Here is a 26236-nt window from a genome sequence, read left to right as displayed (position 1 = left end):
AGGGTTCTTGATTGCAACAAAAAGTCTTCGATTTTTTTCGGTATCAGCGGATGATGATGATTAAGATGAGTTTATATTGGTCTCAGAGGTCCCCAAAACACGCCTGTGAGGTTTGTAGCTGAAAAAACACTCCAGTATTGGATTTTTGCATGTCTAAAAAACACCCCTCTATTTAAGCCCTGCTCAGGACCAGCTGTTTCTGTGTCTGTAGCTTTAAATGTTACTAAACTGTCTGACTCTGCCCCTGACTCCACCCTTCTCAGGAAATAGATGGGGCTTAATGGATATGGCTAGAGGAAGATCAGGAACATGCTTCCAAGCGAGGAGGGCCAAGTGAACCTGGGGACGGGGCTAACTCCCCACATGACATCATGAGGGGAAATCTGGGAACAGATTGTTTCAGCACACATTTTCTGAAATGTGGAGAAAGAGGGGTGTGTGTGTGTGTGTGTGTGGGGCAGACTGAAATTTGTATGACATAGAATAAAATAAAATACTGCCCCCCACCAAAAAAAAAAAAACCAAATGGTGTAGTCAAGTGCTGCAAAATATGAAAGTAAATTTAATTCAACCATAACAAAATTTTGCTCATAAATGGGAAAATTATGGTTCAAAATACCTTAAAATGCAGAGATATTTGTAAAAATTCCCCATCATTTGTTGCTTGGCTAGCTGGTTAAGGGGGCCCCTATGTAATACTCTTTCTGGGGGCCCTAAAGCCCTAGCTACACCCCTGCATCTACCAACAATATAAAGAAAAAAGATGAAGCCATCTGCCTGGCCTTTCCTCACAGAGCAGTTTTTCTGAGTTCTTACAGATTTGATATTTCACCTCCCTCGTGGAGAGGATTTCCCAGCACTGACAACAGAAAACCGATACAGTGGATGTACATTGTTTTAGCGAGAGGAGATGATGCTCTGATGCAGTTCTACTTTGTTAACATCTCCCCTGCCATCTTTCTCTCTTTTCCTCTCCCTGTGAGTGTGTCCCTGGCATTTCCCCTCTACCCAAGTGTCACAGTACGGACCCATCCTCCCCCAGCAGCCTGACAAATAACCTATTGTGTTGCCATGTTGCGAACCAGCAAAACAGCTCGAACTGGCATGCCACCCTGCTGCTCTGCTCTCTTCACAGGCCGCAGAGAGAGGCTTTCATGTTGTTGTGCCCTTTTGGGTCTGTATTTATCAAACTGATACAAGAGAAAAAGTGGCAAAACAGCGTACATCGTGTCTACTGTAACTCCCAAATTCACTAGCAACACTATTCATGTAAATCCAGGACATAGAAACGTATTCGAGTAGTGAACTTATCACGTTGATGTGCCATGAAATGATACTGATGTTACAATATAGAAAATACAATGACAATTTCATCTACCTATAGTGAAGCTTACATTATACTTTGCAGATGAAAAAAATCTCAGGATCTCAGCGTTAACATGTTCATTACTAGACTGTTGAGTTTTAAGGCAGACAGAGAAGCAAAATTATCCTCCTTCCATATCACATGCTACTATTTGTCTCCAGCCAGTGTTAAGCTATTTTTGTCTTTAACAGGATTCCATGTAGCCTATTGTAAAGATGGAGACAGGTAGCAGGAAGTCCCCCTCACAGTGAACCCTGAGTGTGGCCTCAAGTCGGTAACTCAGTGGATAACTTCAATCATGGTGCAGAGGTGAAAAACAACAACAATTCACTAGAAACATCAGCATATGAATCCCAGCAATGATCACAGTTCAACAGGCAATTTCTAAAACTATGTAAACACATCTAAACAAATATAAAAACTGCAACACACGCTCATCAGCTATCACAGACTAATCTTTAAGGTCTTTACACACTGGGTCCGTTACTTTTGGATGAGTTTTTCTCAGATCCATGATCTGAAAAAGGTCACACACTGGGACCTTACATGCTGAGTCTGATGCATTTTGTACTGTGAGTCTCTGTCACTCCTATAAAGTCCCACTGGACCCATCCTGACAGAGAGCTTCATACATACAGCACCTACTTTTGCAACATTTGAATTCACCCTCTGTTATGCCTTTATATGTTTATTTTCCATTGCTGCTATACACATAATACATTGGCAAACTGCGGGGTTGAAAGTGACGTTCAGTTTGAGGGAGGAAGAGAGATAGGGAGGAGTTGGGCTTTCATTTTCAATGTCCAGCTTTGGCACAGCTTTATAGAGTTTGCATGTTTGCATGCTTCCTACAACCACCAAAGACATGCTCGTTAGGTTAATTGGTGACTCTAAATTGACTGTAGGTGTGAATGTGAGCATGCTGTGTTTGTGTCTTTATGTCAGCTCTGTGATTGACTGGCGACCAGTCCAGGGTGTACCCCGCCCCTCGCCCAATGACACCTGAGATAGGCTCCAGCCCCTTGCAACCCCAAATGTGATAAGCGGTATAGAAAATGGATGGATGGATGAGGCAAAAGCAGAAAACTTTTCCCACACAGGTAGGATGCTGCAAAAGGAAAAAGTGTAGCCAGGACTGTCCTTTTACACTTTGATCTAAATTGCAGGCAATGTCTTGGACTTGAACTGCAACTGTGTCATGGAATCTGAGGTGATGCCTGTGAATTACAGTGCCAAAGTCATCAGCTGATGTTGCTTAGCCTTGCCTTGCTGTGCCCCCTGACAATGCACCGACAATACTGGACATTTCTACTATGAGTATTTTTTTTTTATTTGGTAGTGCACTGAAAAAAACATGAAATTATGATATTAGATCATTGTGTTCATTTGCAGTTTTTATTTTTTGAAACAACTACTGATTTTTGTATGCTTCATGAGCAGCCACCCTACCAATGATTCACAAAGCATTCTGGGAGATTTCCCATAGCACTCAGTTTGAAGTGTACTCCTAGAGAATCTCCATTTGAAGGGCCATGTCCCCCTAACACTTCACCCCACTCCTCCATTACAACAAGAACCAGGAGACCTGGCCCCTTCATGTGCACTGTAGGAGGAGGAGTAGGGCTGAGTGGTAGGGGCAAGGGGTGAACTGGGACTGAGCCTATGGCTTTATCTGCTGCACGTTGTTGAAGAATTACTGCAACACACTCTAGCTAGCGAGGTTTGCTTATGTAGGTCACATAGAGGCATCAGTATTAATTTCAGTCTATTTCATAACCAGCTGAAAATGTCTTCACAGGAGCTGCAAGTTCATTTTGGTAATGGTTACAGAGTGGATATGGTGTAAAACAGTGCAGAGCAGAGCATTACTACTAGATATGACAATTAACATGTTTATCACAGTTTTGTGTCTAATGGATAAATTTGTTAACTTGGTGTCTCCACAGGATGACAACAACATGGAACAAGCAGTAGTGTGTCGGATGAGTGTTTGAACAAGTGTTTCTGATTGATGTTTCCTGCTCTGAGAGTAACAGGATCAGTGTAGAGAGGCTCTTAAAGGCTCTTCTTCACTGTAAGTACAGAAAGAGGAAGCTGCTTTATAGTCCATGTCAAAGAGACACATTATTCAGTCCGGGCTGTAACAAGTCTAAAATGAAGCATTACGGCATTCTCCAGTCTAAATCAGAGAATTTTGAATTATTCAGGCCTCAGGCTGTGCTTTCACTGTAAAGCATCACCTCAAATGACCCTGACTACACTTAGAGAGGCTGCAGCAGCATTCCTGCTGCACTGATGTGGGTTACTGCAGCGAGGCAGTGTAGCTCCACCATAGAGCTTTGTTTAAAGGTACAGATCAGTTTTTGAATTGGAAACCAGTTTTTATTGAAAGTGTGGCCAACAACATATATTAAAGTCCATCAACCTCATTTAACCTTAAAGCCAGCTTAAGCTGGGTATACACTGTGTGATTTCAAGCCAACCATACAGAATGCAGAATGCCAACTCATACTGTGCGCCTACATCGCTTACGATGCTCGACCATCGTGCACGATTTATCTGCTCACACTATACGGTCCGATGGTTGTGCCCGACATGAGTGCTCACACTGTGCGAGTGAAGTCGGGATAGACTGTGACAGAAATCTGCATGTGTCCTTTTTAAAAAGTCACACACTCTGAGGGTGTTTCCAGTCATATCCTCTGGGGGCATCACCTCCGTGTCAGCTGCAGGTAGGAATATTTCCTCCTCATGGCTTTCCTTTATGGCTGTGGGGGCATCAGAAAGTCATTCCTGCTGTTGTCATACTAATTTAGAACATTGTCTGACAGTTTGCTAAGGAAAAAAATCCCCCAAAGTTGTTTACTTTGCTCACGTTTCTGCTCTGACTGTGGGAGTGTCTGGAGATGTACGACCAAAATATCAAACATGCCAGAAATCCATCCAACCAGTTGGGAGCAGCTCATCTTGTCGTAGTCAAACTGTGATTGGCCATCACACCCCCTGTAAACAGCACGACACCCGATCTGACTGAAGTTGGCCTGACTTCAAAGTGAGTCGTGCGACTCAAAATTCGTGGCTGAATTGGATAAAAATAGCACAGTGTATGCCCAGCTTTAGACAGAGACAACAACAACAAAGCTAAAACTATTTATTTCAGCTAATTTTTCCACTTCAAAAGCTGACACAATGTCACTGTGGCCTGTCTAATTATCACCTATTGGTGATGACAAATTTCCTTTCAGCTCTTTATCCAATTATGAACGGGGAGTGATGCAGCCTGCAGGTGTTTGTTAGTCGCTATCCTCTGAACAGAAATGTCCTGAAGAAGGGTTGGAATTAAGTGCTCCTTACAGCAGTAGCAGTCAGTTGGCACATCTACTCCACCAGGTAACTTGGGATCTCTCCTGCTCACCAGTCTCCACTAAAGTTTCTTTCCTCTCTCTTTGTTCAGTCTGAGTCTCCATCAGTTGTTCCTCTGTGCGCTCTGGAAGTATCCTCTCATATCAACAATAATCAGCATGTAATTGTACTGTAACGCAGCAAAATCTAATTTTTAGTTTTTTTAGGTTGTTGTTGTCTCTGTTGGAGCCTGTAGACCAAAACAGCTGACCAGGAGACAGAAGAACAATTACCCAAAAGTTGCATTGCAAAATAGTGCAGAAACACAGAGGTTTTCAGGGGGTAAATAAAAAACTTTAACCTAACTTTTGCTACATTACGCTGAGCAACTTAACCAGTCTACAGCGATTTATAGCCTAGCTTCCTTCCAGGACCCCAGTACACTCTCCTTATAAGGGACATCACACACTAAAATCTCCAGAGGTTAACGCCAAGTACCCTATACAACCCAACCTCAAAAATACTGAAATATCCCCTTTAGAAAGGTATTAGTCCCATTTCTTCAGAGCACCTGCTTTCAGCCATATCTAACCTTGGCAGCAGTACTAGTATGCACTCAGAGGGTTTTCACACTAGGAGCCTGGGAGTATGTTTGAGCCTGAAGTCTGGTTCGTTTGGTCAGTGTGAATGCAGAGAAACCATGCTTGAGCGCTAGGCCTGCTCCAAGATCACACAGGATCTCTAGAGCTCAGTCAGAGTGGCCATCAGGTTCTTGGTCACCTCTCTTACTAGGGCCCTTGTCCCCCGATTCCCAGTTTGTCAGCTTGACCAGCTCTTGGAAGATTCCTGGTCTAGCTAAACTTTTTTCATCTGAGAACTATGTACAGTAGGCCACTGTGCTCTTGGGAACCTTCAGTGCACCAGAATTTTTTTGTCGCTCTCCCCAGATCTGTGCCTTGCAGCAATGATTAAAGCATCAGGATGCAACATAAAAAACTGAATAAAGTGAGGGGGGTCTGAAACATTTCTAAATGCACTGTAAGAGCTGCTTCACTGCCTTTGAGTCTACATTGTTTTGCAAGATGGAGAAAAACATAAAGGTTTATACTGATGGAGTATTTCAAAATCACACAAAAGAAAACTGACAAAAAGAATGTAAAGGTACTTCTTAGACTGGATCAGAGAGCAAACTTATCGAGAGAATTGCTGCTTTTAAGGCAGACATGTTCTCCATATTTATCAATTTCTGCAACATTTTCTGACTCTTTCCTTCTCTTCCACTCAGCTCTTCATTCACCTTGCTGTCAGCTCTTCTCTCATCATCCACCCCTTTCGTCTTTCCCCAGTTCTTCTCCTTTCGTGAGTTTTTGATCCTCACTTTAGGCATTAAATAATGCTTCAACCATCATGTTTTGTGTTATGAATTATCAAATAGTATTTATGTTGTGCTGCTCTATGACTCTGAGCATATTTCACTTCTAACTGCAGCTGGTTTGTATGCAGAGCCCCAGATTTATGGATGTTAGCCATGGACAGCTCAGAGACATGGTTATGATTGAATTTATTTCTATTTTCAATGACATGGTTTCAGTAGCAGGATAATAAAGAGGTCAAATCAATCTGGGCTCAGCAGACAGCATGGAGGAACACATTAATACAGAACTGCAACACAAAGATAGCTGATCTCTGTTTCAGTGTTGACAACAATAACATGAAATTGACATTAGTGATGCACCAATAATGAGTGTCTGAGACCAAGCCTAACTACTTACACTCATAAAACATTGTGGATACTGCTCCACATTTAGAATTCTCATTATTTAAGCATGACATAGCCTATAAAAAGTGTTCACCCTCTTGTGTGTTAACCTTTATTTATTTTATAAATCAGTCATGTCTTAATCTGCCTTTGACAAGGTCAAATTCAATGTGACTTGCGCTGTTTACACTGTCAAAAAAAAAGAAAAAAACAGATATGAGGCACGTGTGAGCAAACCAATCGGATTCAGGTCACTTTTAACTGCAGTGTGAATGCAGCCTTACTGGAAAGTAAATCTACCAAGCCGTAGTTTTCTTGCAGATTGAATAAGGTTATCCTCCAGGGTTTTCAGTATTTTTCTGCATTTATTTTACCCTCTACCTTTACAAGCCTTTTAGGGCTGGCTGCTGAGAAGCATCCCTACAGCATGGTCAGGGCCCAAAACAAACACTCGCCACTCGCCAATTACGGGTAGATTTTGTCTCTGGCTGGTAAATTTTTAAGACCACTCGCCACTCTGGTGAGTTATTTTTTTTACCAGTGAAAAATTCATTTTTTTGTTACTGGACAACGATACTGGTATCGGCTGGTTTCCTGGCAGAGTAACGTGTATTTCAGGCTGAGACGATCTTTGGTCACGTAAGTGCGTCAGTCATGATGTCATTCACAGCGCGCCGAGGTGGATAGCTGGTTTGCAGTGTTGCCAACTTAGCGACTTTGTTGCTATATTTAGCAAGTTTTCAGACCCCTCTAGTGACTCTTTTTCAAAAAAGCGACTAGCGACAAATCTAGTGACTTTTTCTGGTGTTACTGGAGACTTTGGAAGACTCTGACATGAAGGCACGTATCATTGTAGCGCCTCTTGAGCAGCGGGTGCTGCCGTGGGCCCCTCCCTGTCCCAAAGCACTGACAGGCAGCCCACTCCTCGCGCAGCAGCCAGCCTGGCTGGTAAGTGAAAAAGTTAGTTTTGGACCCTGAGCATGGTGCTGCCACCACCATGCTTCACAGTGGGGATGGTTTGTTTGTGGTGATGTGTGCAAATATAACGTTTTGTCTGATGGCCAAAAAGCACCATTTTGGTCTTTTCAGACCGAAGAACTTTCTTCATTTTGACTATGGAGTCTCCCACATGGCGTTTCACAAGCTCTAGTCCGGTTTAAATTTTGAGTGGTTTTCTCTGTACAACCCTTCCATAAAGCTTTGGCTGGTGAAGAACCTGGGCAACAGCTGTGTCTATGCAGTCTCTCCCATCCCAGCTGCATAACCTTGTAACTTCTTCAGAGTAGTCATAGGTGTCTTGGTGGCCTTTCTCACTACTCTCCTTTTTGCACGGTCATTCAGTTTGTGAGGATGACCTTATCTCGGCAGATTTACACATGTGCCGTATTCCCTCCATTTCTTGATGGTGGATTTAACTGAACTCTGAACTGAACTAATTTTTTTGTATTCATCCAGGGACTTGTACTTTTCAGTCATCTTTTCTCTGAGATGCTCAGGAGTGTTCTTTTGTCCTCATAGTGTAATGGTAGCCAGAAATATTGATTAACCAGTGAATGGAGCATATAGACACAGGTGTCTTTATCCTACAATCAATTGAGACACACTGACTGCACTCAGGTGATCTCTGTTTCACTAACTGTGAGACTATTAGCACCAATATGTTGGACCTCATTCAAATGATGCCAGTCACTTTAAAGGGGGTGAATATTACTGCAGACACTTATTAACACAACATATTTTCTTTTTTTGACTCAAGATTACTTTGTAGAAATCTGTGTTCACTTTAACATAAACAACTTACATTGCACATTACAAACCTTGGAAACAACATCAAAATACAAACTTTTTCAAGGATGTCAAGCACCAGTATGAACCATGGAGTACTCTAAAACTGGGACTTTTTGCAAGTTTTTTTTGCTTATTACAAAACCAGTGCAAATAAAGAGTGCAATTCTAAAATGCAATCCTTTTTCCTTTCAAAAATAAACCTACAATTATGCAGCTAAACCCTGAAGCATATAACAGCAAGCAATACCCATTGTCAATCCAATCCCAAAGGGAATCAGATTTAACATGGCAGACTAGCATTTTACCATGAAATAGAAGACTGAATGATTGCTTCAGATTAAACACCAAATGTACCCTCCGAAATGTCACACCTTTACTGTCTCTACCTTTAAATCTGTTTTTTTATATATCTATGGAGAGTTTTAGTATCCCAGCAGAATATGAGTGAACGTCACAACAATTTCATAACCGAATCCAAAAAAACGCCTGTCTCTATTAGCATTGAGAATCCAGCTGAGCTGATCTTTGTGAAGATGTCTGCTCTTCAATAGAAAGTGATGCCGTGTTTGCTGCCTGCCACCCTGAGGCAAGGCCTGTCCCTGCAGTATGATACACTTCATTTAGCACGCTCTCCTCCATCCGCCTCTATCCGGCTCCCTATTCTCTGCTATCTCACCCTCCCTCTCTTTCTTCTCAACAAGCTCAGCCTATCCCGTGCTGCTTCTTTGCAGGGCGCGGAGTGATAAAGCTGAAAATCCTCTGTATGGCACTACAAAGCAGGCTGTATTTTCACAGAAGGAGATCATTTCAAAGGCAGTTAATTAAAGGCGCTCTCCAGTCGCCACTGCTCCAGCAGCAGGGCTCTGTGCTCTGTGAGCTGAAGCAAGAAATGTAAGAATAAGTATGCAGGGGATCCTCCAGTGTGCTGCTCTGCATCTCTGTAGATTAGTTTAAAATTAGCCTGAAATGGATCTTTAAATATTTCAAGCCTTGTTTTTAACGTGTATGTGGTGGAAAGGTGGTGCTACTGTAAGCTTTTGACTGAATTTGTGAAATGTATGCAGTTTTTTTTCTCACAAATAAGTTTTTTGAAGGTAAAACTATTAGATTATCAAATCAAAGCTCACTTTAACAGCCCAGGTCTTTTTGCCTTAGCTCAGGTGAGACATGGATGGTTCAGTAGAGGCTCGACACTAAGGGCGCATTCACACCAGAGCTGTTTTGTCCGTGTTAAATGAACTCTGGTCCGTTTTCCCAGATAGTCTGGTTCATTTGGAGTTGTGTGAAAGCTCACACGAACTCTGGTGCAGACCAAACAAGTGGACTCTGGTCTGCTTAAAAACGGGGGTCTTGGTTCGCTTCCAAACAAACTCTGGTGTGGTTTGTTTGAGGTGTGAAAACAAAGCAGTCCAACTGTGAACCAAAGACAGGTAAAGGCACGAAGTGTAATGATTTACCGATTTATTAATATGCTCAAATACATGTCAGTACCTTGCTCAACGTCTGTGTTACCATAGCAACACGTCATAGTCTCTCGCTCACATGTTGGCTTGCCTTTTCCTTCGGTTTGTTTGTCTCATGTAAATAAGACATGCTGGACAGCTAGCTGCCTCGCTGCCTGCTCAGAATACCCAAAGTAAAAGCAGAAACCACAAGACAGCATAAAATCAGTGCTGTTTCATTGTTTATTTGGTAAAAAAGACTGGCGGAAGGAGATGGATTTCCGTTTTTCATCTTCTTCTGTGTCTCCATTTCTTCTTCACAGCTCTTTATTTGGGATGACAGCGCCCCACAAATCCAGAGGGTTTGGTTCATTTGACCAAGGGTAATGTGAATGTGAACTAAACCACGGTAAAGTGCAACAACGTTGGAAGTTGAGCTCTAAACCAAACAGAGTCCCCCGGACTTTCAGGAGGGAAAACGACAAAGTTCTTGAATCACTTTGTTTGACAATCCTCTAAAAGCTGAGCTCATCCCTGTTGCTTGTGCTCCTTTTCTTACCACACCTTTTCCCTCCAGTCAGCTTTCCATAAATTTTCTTTGATACATTCTCTGAGAACAGCCAGCTCTTTCAGAAACAACCATCTTACCCTCCTTGTGAAGGGTGTCAGTGATTGTCCTCTGGACTAGTGGTTCTCAAGCTTTTCTGCCTACAACCCCCAAAGTAAAAGAGCCAGAGACTTTGGACCCCCACTGTAACCGGATATGGTTGAACATAGCAATGCACAATCAAGAATAGTTATGTGCAGATAAGGCTGCCCAGGAGGGATAAATGGGAGAGCTCTCTGGGGCCCAGCCAAACTGGGGGCCCATGGAGGTCAGCAAAATCATGGACAATTGGAAAGTTAAGCTGTGATATCCATATTTTATTTTTAACCTGAATAATAACAACTCGTATCAAAGAAACATTTTTTTTTTTGGTACCACAGTAAATAGCCTTCTTGAAAATGTAAACTCCTTTTCATAAAAACAGAATTAAAATGGGTTAAAAATGGCAAAATAGGGTGGTGAAATGGGATTTTGAAAGTAGCAGAAATGGGTTAGAAGTGGCAAAAATTAGTTAAAGTGTCAAAAAATAAGCAAAAATGGGTTAAAAGGGGTTTAAGTGGCAAAAACAGGCTCAACAAGTGGTGAAATGGGACTAAAAAGTGGCCAATATGAGATTAAAGTGGTAAAAATGGATGGAAAATTCTGTGAAATGGGATGAAAAAAATAATTCAAAATGGCATAAATGGGTTATCTGCTGCAGAAATTTAGGCAGAAATTGGCAGACGTGTTAAACTGGCAAAAATGGGTAGAACAAATAGTGAAATGTGGTTAAAATGGGCAAAAGTGGGCGAAAAAAGTGGTAAAAAGTGGTAGAAAAGTGGTTAATAGAGGCAATCATGGGTCAACAGAGGCAGCGATAGATGGAAAGTGGCAAGAATTGGTTTAGAAGTTGCAAAAAAAAAGGCAGAAGAAAAGCAGTGGAAAGGGTTTAAATTGACAAAAATTTGTGTAAAGTGGCAAATGTGTAATTTAAGAATTTTCTTAGTTTTTCTAAGGCATGAGGTGACCCCCAGTCAGTGTCTTGTGACCCCCAAGTTGAGAACCACTGTTCTGGACAACTGTCCAGTCAGTAGTCTTCCTCATGATTGTGGTTGTGAACAAGAGTGACTCAGGAAGTTAATAATCAGATTAGAGCTCTTAACTTCACGTTTTTACAGTATTCAGTGGAAAATGAACTTTTCATTATATTCTAACTTTTTCAAAGATGCCTTAGACTGAAAGAGGTGCTATGTCTCAGTTTTTCCAGGACTATTGTGCATGCATTATTTCTCTCAGTATGAATGACAGTTTTCTTCCGTCTCTTTTTTACAGTGTGTAGAAGCCAAAAAGTACTGCTGGTATTTTGAAGGTGGATACCCCATCTACTTCATGTAAGTACAACAGTGCTCCACTCTGCAGTGCAACTAAAGAAGTGAAACATGTTTGACTTATTTCCATTGTCATCTTTCAGATTGATCAGTGACCTACAGACAGCAGGTGTCCTCTACATAAATTGGGTATGATCATCAAAAAAGGATATTCTAGAGCTCTAGGAAAGCCTATTGTCTGCTATAACAGCATCTTTCATTTCAGATAAAAATAAAAATGTTTAAGCTGTGCAAACCCTCAATTTTAAGAGTTGTGTTCAGTTTAAAATTGTCTCTATATTTGGGCTGAGACTTCTGTCTGTGGATATCACAAACATGCCCACATTGTGCATATTTGAAACAGTTCAGCTGAGTTTGTTAATCTGCTTCTCACAGTTCAGATAAGAGCAGATGGTTTCACTGAGAAGAGTCGACTCCCACGGTCTCATCCTCCATCCATTCAGTTTTTAAGTGGTGATGAGAGGGAGGAAGTGAGGGAAACACAGAGTGTTAGTGGAGTGAAAGGTAATGAAGAACAACTGTGAGGGAAAAAAGCCTTCTGAGCTCTCCTTCTCTCTGCTTGTATCTCCATCTGTCTTTGCAGTTGTAACAACGCCAGGATTCCAGTTAATTTTCCATTTTTTCTATTTCAAGATGCTATAAATTAAGAGACAGGAACATGTTTTCTAAGTCTCCCACAGTGTGCATCACCTCTCTGCACTGTCTCTCAGGGTTCGATGCTTGCTTGGGATGTTTGTCTGTTTAGACTGAAGTGTCTGCTAAGTGAAACCATATCATTGTAACTGATTTAAAGCACGTATATCTCCTCTACTTCCTTGAAGGTGACTTTGTAGCAGTCACACTTCATATTAAATACTGATAATAAAATGACCCTGCCTTGCCTCAATTTCAACAGTAAACATTCTTATCAGGGTTCAGCCACTTCCAGTGAGAATCCTCACATCACTTTTTCTATCTTAGCCTCTTCCGTGTGTTTCTTTGCCTGTGGCTGAATAAAAAGCTCTAATAGGAGGATTTAAGGCGTGCTGTTTATGTCTCATGAGAGAAATTCCCAATCCCTCATCCTCTATCTCTGTCTCCCAGTGTTACTATTTTTGTGGTCCTATTTATCCATCCTTAGAGGACAAAGTCATATGAGAACAACCGATACCATATAGGAACAAAATTTTGTGATCAGAGTTGAAACCTAGACACAGTTGGATGAATGGGATTATCCTTATTTGTAGAGTTCATTTACAATGCATATAAAAAGTATTCACCCCTTGGATGTTTTATCCTTATATTGATTTTATAAATTGATCATGCTCAATTTAATTTGGCTTTTTTGACAAAAAAAAACTCTTTAATATCAAAGTGAAAACTGATTTTTACAAAGCAATGTCCATTGAATAGACAAATTTAATTTAAAATGAGTAACTGCATAAATATCAACTCCCTGAGTCTGTGTGGATAGGTCTCAATCAGGTTGCACAGGGAAAAGTTATGAACAGCCCTTTCAAGTCCGGCCACAAATTCTCTATTGTCCACTCCAGTACATCCACCTTGTTGTCTTTAAACCACTTGGGTATGCTTCGGGTCATTGTCTTGCTGCAGAATAATTCTAAGTTCTCTTGCAAACTGAATAAAATTCATTTTACCCCCTACCTTTACAAACCCTCCAGGGCTGGCTGCCGAGAAGCATCCCCACAGCATGATGCTGCCACCACCATGCTTCACAGTAGGAATGGTGTGTTTGTAAGGACTTGTAGTGTTTGGTGTTTACCAGTTGATTGTCCCACATGCCTTTCCTATAAAACTTTGACTGGTGAAGAACCTGGGCAACAGTTGCTGGTGACGCTTGTAACTCCTTCAGAGTAGTCATAGGTGTCTTTGTGGCCTCTCTCACTAGTGTCCTTCTTGCACGCTCATTCAGTTTGTGAGGACGGCCTGATCTTGTCAGATTTACACATGTTGCATATTCCTTCCATTTCTTGGTGATGGATTTAACTGAACACTAGGCGATGTTCAGAGCCTTGGAATTTTTTTGCATCTTTCCCTTGACTTGTACTTTTCAATCATCTTTTCTCTGAGTTGCTTCGAGTGTTTTTTTGTCTTCATGGTGTTATGGTAGCCAGGAATACTGAGTAACCAGTGACTGGAGCTTCCAGACACAGGTGACCCCCATTTCACAAGCTGTGAGACTACTAGCACCAATTGACTAGACCTCTGTTGAATTAGGCCAGTCACTTTAAAGGGGGTGAATATTTACACTGTCATTTATTCTACCTTACAGAGCAGACATGATTATAACTGTCCTAGTTGCAGCCTTAGTGGCCCTCAGTTCTCCTCTATTAGATATTTTGCTACAACATAATTGTAGAATAAAGGGACTCAAATACAGCAAGGAAAAAATCTGCGAACGACTTAATGAACACTCAAATTGTATGCAGAATTGGCCTTGTTGCTACAAGTCTAGTAATAAAACTGCAACGGCGAATCCTGTCAGGTTCATTCATCAGTGTAGCCCTCTGTGGGTCTGTGGTCACAAAGTAATTTTCATGATTGATTAAATTATCGTCTGTTTAACATTTAGGCACATTTTCCTCTGTTTCTAAAGGAGAAACTGCAGATTTAGTGGTAAAGTCAAGACTCTAATACATTCCTTCTGATAGTATAGGGTAATAGCCCAATAAATCCTGGTTGTTGAGGCAATTACAGAGCAAGGGCATCAGGTGCCAGAATTAAAGGCTTTATTTTTCAGGGTGTAGCTGAAGATAAAGATAGTTGGACTGGTTCATAATATAGTTTTAATGCATCTTAAAGTGTTGACTTGGCACCTCAACTATGATGATAATTTGCACAGAGCTTTAGCACAGGATGCTTTGATTTCTGATCAAATACAGAACATTTTTGTCCTGTGTATTTATCCAAGAGCATAATGAACATTTGTCTGATCCCTCCACAATCTAAAAATGACAAAATGAAGTTTTATGAGTGTCAAAACATTGCTTTTCATGTTGCATAAGCATTTATCTGTTTTGTTCTGTGACAGCTCTGTAGCTCAGTGTATGGAGGTACGTTTCATTCATCAGAGAAAGAATCTCATAATTGTGACTTCCTCATTGCATAATTATGACTAATCTGAGATCAGGATCTGGTGGAGCCAAGATAAGGCTGTTCTAAATTTGTTCATGTATTCTTAGCCATACATCCAGTATAAAGGATATTAACTAATGCAATTATTCAGAGATAATCTCATGGATTGGCACAGCAAGGCAAAAAGGTTTTATTTATAGAGCACCATTCATACGCAGCAATTCAAAGTGCTTCACAGAGTTTAAAACAGAACATTAAGAACATTCAAAGATAAAATCAAAAGATTAACATGAATAAAAGATTAAAATAAATGAAGAAATATAAAAGTAAACACAAACTTGTCCTCAAATAGACCTGTTAATAAGTTAGTATTTTCAGTGTTAATTTCTGCAGCTGTTTTTAGACTTAGTCTTAGTTCTAGTCTTTAGACAAAAATAGTTTTGGTTTTAGTCACATTTAAGTCCCACTCACTTTTCATAGTTTTGGTTTTAGTCCACAAAAACGCTAAAAAACGCTAAAGACATTTTAGTCCAGTTTTAGTTGGTAGTTCTTACATTTTAGTCTTTACTTTTAGTTACATCATATTTTGTCTCTTGAAAATTAGCCAAACTGTAGAAATTAGATGAACACTCCTTTTGTACAACGAATGGCCTGCATGTAGTAATCTAAAATAAACTGAAGAAAATAATACCATACATTGGATCATAGACTTTTGGGAAGAGGATCATTGATTTGTATTAAGCTCCTGATATCTGATCTTTTGTTTGGAATTAATTTTAAGTTTCTCCCACTTATTTGGGATAAGTAGGACCTAATAAATTACAACACCAACCTTGTCTTTAAGTAGGCATTGCTTGAAAAGTTTCCTCCCTCAAATCCAGACAAATGCTGTAAATTTTCCAAGAAATCATCTACATTTTGTGTAAAAATTCTTAAATAATGTTAAAAGAATGTTTCCGTACAAAGTACCAAAACATTTCTTTGAGCAGTCCTCAAATGTTTCATTGAAACGTTATCAAAAGCCTAAACATTTCAAACCTACTCCCAAAATTCCATGTATATTCCAAAAAAATTGAAAGCAAATCCAAAAATCCCCCATAAAATTTCTAAGCACCTTCCAAAAAAAAAATAAATGCGTTCCCCAAAATTCTATAAAATGTCAGATACATCCAAACAAATTCCCAGAAACTTCCATTAAAATTCTTGAAAATTTCAAAGGACCCCATTCCCGTTTCCAAATGTCATTAAATTTCCATGAAAATTCTCAAGAATTTTCAAAATTTCAACAAACATCCAAAGGGAAAAATTACAAAGCTAATTACCCAAAACTTTCAGCAAAACTCTCCAAAATATCTGCAAAATCTCCATGAAAATACCTGAGAATTTTCAAACAAATTCCCTAAAATAGCCAATAAGCAAATTCTCCAAGAATCTCATGTAATTTACTTAAACTTCAGTGGGCATCCTGAACAGGGTTTCCGTTACATGTAATTGATTTCTGGCGCACTGCTACGCCAAAATAAAAGCCGCCATGCCTTCAGAATTGTTTTTTTTTTTTTTTTTTTTTTCAGATGTTAAAAATGTAAATTTTATTGTATGAATGGATCCAGGCAAAGCCCTCCCCCACAGTTTAAAAAAATCCTGGAGGAAACCCTGAAATGTAATGTCCTCATATGTGCATGCAGGGTCTTAGGAGGTTAAAGGTAACATATTATGCAAAATACACTTTTCAGGCTTTTCTAACAAAATATGTGACACTGGTCTGTCCACAATCCCCCCAAGAATCAGAAAAATCCATTCCCTCCCCACCTCTTTCACCACCTTTCAGAAAATGTGTGCTGGAACCTGCCGTTCTCAGAGTTTCCCCTCATGATGTCATGTGGGGAGTTAGCCCTGCTCTAAGGTGCAGTTGGCCCTCCCCTCTTGGAAGAAAGCTCTGCCCTCCTCTCCTGATCCTCCTCTCAGCTGCCAGCTGAGAAGAGGATTAGGAGAGCCATATCCATTAAGCCACATCCATTTCCTGAGATGGGCAGAGTCAGGGGCTGGGTCAGACAGCTCATTAACATTTAAAGCCACAGACACAAAAACAGCTTGTTCTGATCAGGGCTGAATTAGACGGTTTTTTAGACGTGCAAAAATCCAATACTGGAGTGTATATTCAGCTACAAACTTCACAGGCATGTTTGGGGACCTTTGAGGCCAATATTAATCTATAAGGGGGAAAAAATGTGACTTTTAATACTCGTATTAATGGAACTTAATTTTTCAACTCTTTATTGATAATATTAGTAATATTACTTGGAATATTGGTGCATTTAGGGTGGAATAATGAGGCAGTATGTTTTTTTAACTGAACTCATGCTTTATATCTGTTTAAGATTGTCAATAATAAAAACATTTCTCCTTCAAAGGACTGTATTTATTCTGATTTTTTGCCATAAACTAAAATTCCAATTTTCTCCATGTGACTTTGAACACATAATAAGTTAACTCCGTCTTTGAATTGTCAGAAGTCTAATTGTCTTTAAACACACCATGGTATGGTGTGTTGTAGGTTCAGGGTTTAGGGAGGAGATTGAGATTCAGCCAAACATTGAAAAAGAGGAGTCAGCAACACACAGGAGAGGGGAGGCGATCACACCTCTTGGTGTGATCAAATTACTACTCTAAGCACATAATGATAAACATGACAGGAAGCAGTATAAAAGCACAACAAAGCAGCTATTTAGTTCAGGTAACAGGCTACACTAGTTCCACACATGGCTAATATGGAATGTATTCTGAAATGAGGTGGTGGAAGTGTAGTTTATAACTGCACCCATAGATTCATGATGATCACTTTTCTGCTTTTTCTGGCTGTTAGGAAGTATGAAGTCAAAGTTACCTCCAGGACAGAACAAATGGTGACGTTATGTGCTGTAAATCTAAAATATAAAAAGCTAGAAGAGGCTTGCAGAACTGCATAGGGAACCTTTAAAGTTGGTGTTCATTCTCTGCAGGTTAATCACAACTATAGACTTTTCTGTTATACAGCCATTCTCTGTTAAAAAAAGAACAACATTGAGCTTTCAGTACTGGTCAACAGTTTAAAAAGTACTGAAGACAGAACAAAAGGACCCTGTATCGTCTCCAGTAGCAGAGAATTACCTCCTGTCTTCTGTTATACAGTTTTATTGGAGGACAGAGAGCCTCATTACAGCACCCTGACATTTCCCCCACTATAACAAGCCTTGGAGCAGCACAGAGGTGTATTGTAATGCTGCCATTAATCCCCATTTCTGCTTCGTAAACAAAAAAATTTGTTTTAAATGGCAGGCCCGGTAGCCGGAGAGCCAGATGCTCTGAACAGGGGCCAACTGTGATTGATCAGTCTATGGAGAGCAGCAGGAAACCTGCATTAATACAGAGGAAATAATAACAGGCTAAAGTGTGTGTTGTGATAGATGACTGTGGAGAGCCAGCTTGACAGCGCATACCTCAGACTCACAGTGCTGCCTGGCATTTCAAAACTAGATCAGGGATGAGGGACCATTGTCTCTGGGGGCCCGGGGGTCTGCTTTATGAAACTATTGGTGCATTTCCATACGTGGTATCGGCTCAAGTTGGCTCGACTCTACTGAGTTTTAGTACCACTAACTTTGTTTTCCTTTACAGTATAAACTCTGGTAGAAACTTTCCATAAGTGTTGACTGTCAGCCAAACAGCCAACTACTCACTTCATTACAGTGGGCTACTTTTCCTCTGATGTTAACTCAAAGGTCACATATTATGCAAAGTACACTTTATCAGGCTTTTCAAGCAAAAAAGATGTGCCCCTGACCTGTCCACAATCCCCCAAAGAATCAGAAGTCAATTGATCTAAGCTCCGTCCACTGCTATTTTATTTGGGCAGAATTTTTGTCAGCCGGTGCTGCGTAAACATGTTTGAATATGGTTCTGTCTTCGCATGGCTGGCATACTACAGTAATTTAACCATGTGATACTTTGTTAAAGCCCCATAAAACAGTGCATGCACTAAAACTTTTAAATAAGTCAAAAGGCACAGCTTTAACGCTCCCCTTGTTGCATTGTTGGCCTACCACCACACACAGGCACTGGTGCACAGAGATGCTGAGCAGTTATGCAGTTATTAGGGGAAAAACAAAACTTTCCATCCATGTTGTAGTTGTTTTCTTAGAGTTTTCCTTCATTCAGAGAGGAAACTTGACCAGAGCAGTGCTTAAGTGAACATATCAATATTGCCTTTAATCAAACACACTATCAGCCATTCTGAGTATTTAATATGGATTGCCAGGGATGCAGGTGGGATTGGGCACACCTGATGTGGATGCAGGTGGGGGTGGATGGCATATGCTGCCGAAGCGGGGGTTAATGATCAGAAATCCAGGTCTCTAGTCTAGATGCTGCATGTTGTACAGTGGTGTGAGACACATTTGCACCATGAGTGAAGTCGTCAACCAAGTTAGTCAGGTCCTGCCTGGAACCAAATGGGTTGAAGGTTAGGTTGGTGCATTTCCTGGCTTTGAGTTTTCCTGGCTGCCTCATCCTTGCTAAAGGAGACCCCACCTTGCCACAGGTGTTAGATGTAGGGTGGCAGACTCAATGGAGTATGAAAAGTGCACATCACTCTGTTAAATTTCTAATAAAATCTACAAATGCACAGTGAAACTGCTCATAACTCTGACTGAAATTAGCTAAACTTAGTCTTATAACTGAACTTGGTGGCTGTAAACATCAGCTACCACCCTGGGTTTTCAGCATTTTACATTTTCATAAAAGGTGCCAAAGTTGAATGCCAACCACACTGACCTGAATGCATCCAAATGAGATTTTTAAAGGGAGTTTGCAGAGAGGAAACTGTCTCAGTTAGACCCTCTAGGTCTGAAATGAAGGGAATAAGAGCTTCAGTTGGCCACTTCCTTCTGAAGTGTTTACTCTCCTTACATTAGTGCATCTTAGAAAACTGCTTAACTACTCAACAGGTCTAGCTGCTGCATGTTAATCTTTGTTTTGTGTCTAATGATAATTGAGGCTTGCTGTTCTCCTTTTTCTTACAGATGTCGATCCTATGAGGACTGCTGTGGGACTCGCTGCTGTGTCAGAGCCCTGTCCATCCAGAGACTATGGTACTTCTGGTGAGTCTAGTCTCATCTCCTGTAGAATTGGGAAATTATTGCATACACAGAACTGTTTGAAAATAATCTTACAGATACTATTGAGGAATCAAGGAATTAGCTTTTGTAACCTTGCAAATAAATGCTCTGAAACTGAAGTTGTGGGTGCTACTGGTCTGTCTATGGAAAGTCCAGACTCAGTTCCAAGAAAAGGCAGTCATTTCAGCAAACTTTGTGCAACCAAAGATGAGATTATTAAGTGCATAAATTCTGTCTCTTCTGATGTTGCTGAAAGGCTGAATATTAACAAGTTTTGCTGAACCAATGCAACAAAAACAGAAATGACTCACTGTTTCTGAACAACCAATTACACAAGTTGTTGCACTCATGAGAACAAAACATTTTGCAGCATGAATCCCTAAAACAAATCAGACTTTTGAATTTTTTTCTGCCATGAAGAGAGGAGAGAACGACATGGCTTTGGAAACCTTTCTCATCCCTACGAGGGTCAGAGAGGATTGTTTTAGCCATCGTTCAGTGCTGCATTCAACAAAAAACGACCAAAATGACCTAAAGATGCACTAGAATAAAGAACAAGGCAGATTTTTCAAACAATTAAAAATCTCCTTTGTGCTGACATGTCACCTCAGGGAGAACAGATTTCACTGAGCTGCGTAATTCTGTGAGATAACGGGCTTAAAGCGAAAAAGGTGAAGAATTATCTGACAAAACAACATTGTCTTTGGCTGCCTTGTTCATCATAGTGTGACTGTGTTGTGACAGGTCATGGTGGTACCTTTGTATGCCTGCATAGTTAAAGCTAACACTTAAAAAAGTCTTCAGACAGCTAAGAGATACTACCGTTGAATTAAAATAAGTTTAGGCTTGTTTTTTTCCTCCATCCTTCTTTCTTATTGGAGTCTTTCTGCTGCTGCCAGACCTACATGGCAGTTTAACCTCCTGCTTCAATCGTTATTATAAGTGTGCATCAAGTATGACTTATTATAACATTACTTTCAATAGACCAGTGGTTCTCAACAGGTTGAGTCAAGGGACCGACCATCAACTCCTCAAGGAGAATTGCGACCCAGATTTTGGAGATCTTTTTGGTCAATCAGATGGATTTATTAAAAAACTACTAGAGCTCGGCCCTAGGACAAATCATGCATGTTTTATTGCATCTCATAGACAATTTGGTCTATTTATTTTTCCCAGGCACACATCTGCGACCCACTGAAAAAGCTTTGTGACCCACTTTTGGGTTCTGACCCACCAGTTGAGAGCTACTGCAACAGACTAAGACATGCATTTTAAGGGCATGGATTTTAAATAAGGGAACAAGAGTGAATGAAATAACACAAAGATATATTTTGATTATCCCTAAAAGTGGTCTCTGACCTCATTAGCAAAGTCCAAATCCCTCAAAGTGTCTTCATGTCAAGAAAATTATAGTGAGGTAGATCCCTACAGACCAGTGGATGTCAGCTGTAGCTGGTCAGCAGCAGGACCCCAAATGAGAAATATTAATCTAAATTCCAGAAAACAAACAAACAAACAAAATTTATGTAATGAAAATTTGGATTTTTCAATTTTCCGGATGTTTGACTGAACAGCACATTAAACAAAGACACAGGACAAAAAAATATTTTACTCCTTTAAGACAATTAACTTTGTTAGGTCCCGAAAACATGCCTGTGATTTTTTTTTTTTTTTTCAGAAAAAAGAAACACTTTGTTTTGGATTTTTGCATGTCTAAAATCCCCTCTGTTTCAGCCCTGCTCAGAACGAGCTGTTTCTGTGTCTGTGGCTTTAAATGTTAATGAGTTGTCTGACTCCGCCCTTCTAAGGAAATGGATGTGGCTTAATGGATGTGGCTCTCCTGATCCTTCACCCAGCTGCCAGCTGAGAGGAGGATCAGGAGAGGAGGTAGGAGCTTTCTTCTAAGTGAGGGGGGGGCAACTGAACCTGGGGACGGGGCTAACTCCCCACATGACATCATGAGGGGAAAATCTGAGAACGGCTTGCACACATTTTCTGAAACGTGGAGAAAGAAGGGGCGGAAGGGAATGGATTTTTCTGATTCTTGGGGGGATTGGTGACAGGCCATGGACACAGATTTTTGTTAGAAAATCCTGAAAAAGGGATTTTTGCATTATATGTGACCTTTGAGCAATGGATTGTTGTATCATTGTGTGGTTAATTGCATGCAGTTTATAAATAAAAGTTCATAAAATATTTCAACTGTGTAAAATATTTAAATGTGGTGAGTTTTGAGTTATGCTCTTCTGAGAGCTGATGGGTGCTGATTTTTATACTTCATATCTGGGTTTGTCCTGTACCTTTTTGACTACCAGAAAAGAGATTTTTCAGAGTAACTTACTTATTTGCTATGATTGCTTATAGCTTAATGTGGAGGGGCCTCATATTGGCCTTTGCCTGAGGCCCTCAGATGACTAAAATAGTCCTTGGTGGATGACATTGGGTTTGTTAAAAGTTCTAAACTGCATTATTTTCTTCACTCAGGGTGCTGCTGATGATGGGAGTATTGTTCTGCTGTGGTGCCGGCTTCTTTATCCGCAGAAGGATGTATCCGTCTCCTCTGAGGGACGAGCCCGCCTTCAACGTCTCCTTCACCAGGCACCCTGTCACCACACCGGGTACATGAACACTCCAATGACAATGCAAACATAACAATGAGATTACATGTTGAATAAAAAAAGGAAAAATATAAAATACACATCACATTAAAACCTTTAGTTTACTGCTGTTGAGTAAGCACATCTTTGACATGAGTTGAAATTAAAGACGTGCACATTTATAAACTGAAAAAATGTGGAAAGAAGACATTTTTGGGTGTAAAATACTAGAAGTAAGGGGTGAAAGTGCCCGGAGTTATATTGTAACTTTCCAGTCATTTCCCAGACTAATCCTGTTCATTGTGATCGCCATTGTAGTCTTAAAGGAATCCTTCATTTTAAACTCTGGATTCTAGAGGAAAGTAGAGCAGCTGATAATATGAAATAAATGGGATTTAACTCTGTGAGTCAGCCAAGCAGAAAATGAAGAACTCTGACAATAACCTCCATGTAGGACCAAATTCTGCAGGAAGACTAGAGAGGAGTCCCAGGAGAGGTCATCGTCATTGGTTTCCCCCGCTGATGAACTCCAAAAAAAGTCTCTTTCAGAGGCTGCTGACTTTAATCATAACTGACGTCCTGATGTGAGAATATGACTCCACACAAGTCCTTCACAGGCTTTGGATTGGTCCAAGAATTAAGTCTTTAAAAGATAACTAAATAAGACATGTAATTATGACAAGTGTGTAGACAATTAGCTAATGGATAAGTGAGGTTGTTCATGCATTAACAATCTGTTTCAGGCATTCAGATACATCAGAACTCACATGCCTTTCTCTTATGTAGGTACAGGCTAAACATCATTTCAGTAGTTCTCTCACATGGGTTTAATAACTCGACATGCTGCGTGCAGTAAAGCTGCTGGGGATAAGAATGAATGGGGGCAAAATAAGTCGGGTGTACATGTACGATTTCATGCTGACTGTAACAGCAGTGGTGAAATGTCAGCACAAATGAAACATTAATGACAAACGACCATTGTGCACAATTCCTGTGCTCATGCTGCACAGTTCAATGGTGGGTCATGCCCTGAGTGCACACACTGTGAGAGAGAAGTCAGTATGGACAGACGGGGATTGAAATCATATTACAGGGTTGGACTTTAACTTTTTTTTTCCACCTGCCACTGGATTAAAAATTGACCAGCCACAAACATTTTTACCAGCCACTCTATTTTAACAAGCAGCATTATTTAATAATGTTCATAATAATGAGTGTTTCTGGTATTCAGGTTAAAGGCTATTTGATAAGAGAGAGTTGGTACATAAATGATCAAAACTGTAGCTCATTTTTAACCCATCTGTCCTGTACTGGACCATGCAAACATTTGCTCATTATGGGCATCAGAATTGCTAGAATTTAATATTTACAGTGTCTTGAAAACATATTTGCCCCCCTTCCTGATTCCTGATTTTTTGCATATTCATCAGCCTTAAATGTTTCACTCATCAAACCAATTTTAATATCTCACAAAGACAACTCAAGTAAATAGAAAATGCAGATTCTAAATGATGATTTTATTTATTAAGAGAAAAAAATCCAAACCTACCCATGTGAAAAAGTAATTCCCCCCCCCCCCTGTTAAATCATGAGTTAACTGATTAACCACAGTTCTTGGAAAGCTGTCCCATCTCTATAATAAAAGCTTAAAAATTCACAAAAATAAACTTTAAAAGATACAGTGAAATAAATGATAAAGTAGAATTGAGATGATTTGTTTTCTTTTCCTTCCAGTTTCTCAGCAGCCAGGAAGTATGCAAGGCTTTGGGGTCAACGGGATGACAGGCGGTGACCCGGGCGTTCCCATGACACACCCTGCATACCCAGCACAGCCTGGTTCTGCACATATGATGATGGCATCCTACCCTCCACCTCCGTCATACTGCAACCACCCGCCTCCATCCTATGAACAAATATTTCAAAACAGCGACAAGAAGTAACTTATACGAGACATCCTATAAAACGGGACTTGACTATGGAAGAGAAGAAAGGAGGCAGGTGGAGCCTGAATATTCACGAGGTGGAGAAGACGATGAGGAAGAGGAAAGCTTGCCGAGTATTTGCAAGTGAGCCGTTTGTGGACCTGAGACTTTGAAACACAGAGTCTTGTCTTGTGGATAAGACCAAAAGACGCACAGTAACTAGAATCAAAATGCACAGAAATACCCTCATTCACTCACACACTGCTTCGTCTGAAGTGCTTCATTTATCTTCATTAGTGTGGATCCTTGTGTACAGTGACTGTGCCAGTATTTTCATGTAAGGACTTACAAGAATGGACCTATGTAGTGGAAGGATTTGGATTCACGTTTCACCAGTCCCCTCCACCCCGACTAAAGCTAAAACTGTGCAGAATGGAGCAGAGAATCAGCTCATAATGTAGTAAAATGCTGGGTTTTTCTGTCAGAATGGACAGGTTTTTTAATCCTTCTTAACCAAACATCTAGAAATTACAAAACATTGGTAAAGACACTTCAAATAGCACCATCTCCAAACACACAGTCCTCAAAACCAACTTCACAGACTGATTTTCTATCCAGCATTTTACTGCAAGATGGGCTCTTAACTAAATGATGAGTTCTTGATGAATTTTTTATAACAGTATGTGTAGTCCAGTTATGTAATGACATAATGAGCTGTACCAGTAGTCACAGGCTTGTTCTCCTGCTAGAGGCAATGTTCACCATAAGATGAGTCAGACATGAACTGTGTGACGCCGAGACGGAGCAGAGGCTGACTGTATGCAAATCAAGTTTGAATAAAATATGCCAACTCTTTGCGGTGCTTGACTTTATGATTTTCATGCTGCTGCTAAGCTGTGACAATAAAAATGAAAACATAGCCTTTGGTGATACTTCCATGTGATGCACGAGAATCTCACATTTGAGATGACATGTTATTTAAGCTATGATCTTTTACATCATGCATCATGGGTCGCCTGGTGGCACAGCAGCTGTTTCTCCACCTCACAACAGTAAGAAGGTTCCTGGTTTAAATCTTGGTCAGACAGGGCCTTTCCGTGTGGAGTTTGAATGTTCACCCATGCATTGGCTCTCTCCAGGTTCCTCCCACATGTTGCTAGGTAAATTAGTGATTCTAAATTGCCCGTAGGTGTGAGTTTGAGCATGCCTGGTTGTTTGTCTTGGCATGTGAGCCCCTCTTACCCAGTGACTATAATCATATGTACAGCCATGTGCATACGTTTTTTAGGCATGTAGGGCACTTAGTTTTATCATGGGGCCCTATGTGCCACCACCTGGGCTGGGTGAGGGGAGTCAGTGTTGACACATGTTGACACATAAATGTGTCACTCAGCAGCCAAGGTCAAACTTAACGGCTTGATAGGCCCAGAGACTGCCAGCGGTTTCTGGGATTTTGGAACATCCATAGCATGACCAGGGGCTCATAGCAACCACTGACCCGAAGAGTACCCCCTTCCATCCCACATCCACCTCTTATTCTGCCCTAAAGGTGTAGACTTTGTCACATGCCCCTGGTGGTATGCTAGGACATCCAGAGCAGGCCTAGGTTGTGTCAATCCTCAGACGGGCCTACTTGCCACTACAGGCCTTACTACAGGCTCAGTTTTTGGCCTGAACATGCCTGAGAGTTCTGCACAATAAAGATAGATAGGTGCATCAAACAAATTTGGAATATCATGACAAAGTTATGGAGCCTGTTACCACCACTTAAAAAGGAAAATAAATATAAAAGGTAGGTAATCATTTTTAAAAAATTGT

General features: G+C 40.5%; 1 protein-coding gene across 1 annotated transcript in view; it reads left to right on the top strand.

Moving 5' to 3' along the window:
- The window catches only part of vopp1 (VOPP1 WW domain binding protein), a 44005-nt gene extending 18732 nt beyond the window's left edge, over nt 1–25273 (top strand). The window contains exons 2-5 of the mRNA XM_041814455.1: nt 11616–11674; nt 19804–19881; nt 22384–22517; nt 24231–25273. Of these exons, the coding sequence (XP_041670389.1) occupies nt 11616–11674; nt 19804–19881; nt 22384–22517; nt 24231–24436 (477 nt within the window). The 3' untranslated portion in view covers nt 24437–25273. The remainder of the gene's footprint in view (nt 1–11615; nt 11675–19803; nt 19882–22383; nt 22518–24230) is intronic.
- Nucleotides 25274–26236: the final 963 nt, after the last annotated feature.

Source organism: Cheilinus undulatus, linkage group 19 (assembly GCF_018320785.1).
Source record: "Cheilinus undulatus linkage group 19, ASM1832078v1, whole genome shotgun sequence".
Taxonomy (NCBI): Eukaryota; Metazoa; Chordata; class Actinopteri; order Labriformes; family Labridae; genus Cheilinus; species Cheilinus undulatus.
The sequence above is the reverse complement of the archived record's forward strand: the minus strand, read 5'-3'. Positions and strand labels throughout refer to the sequence as shown.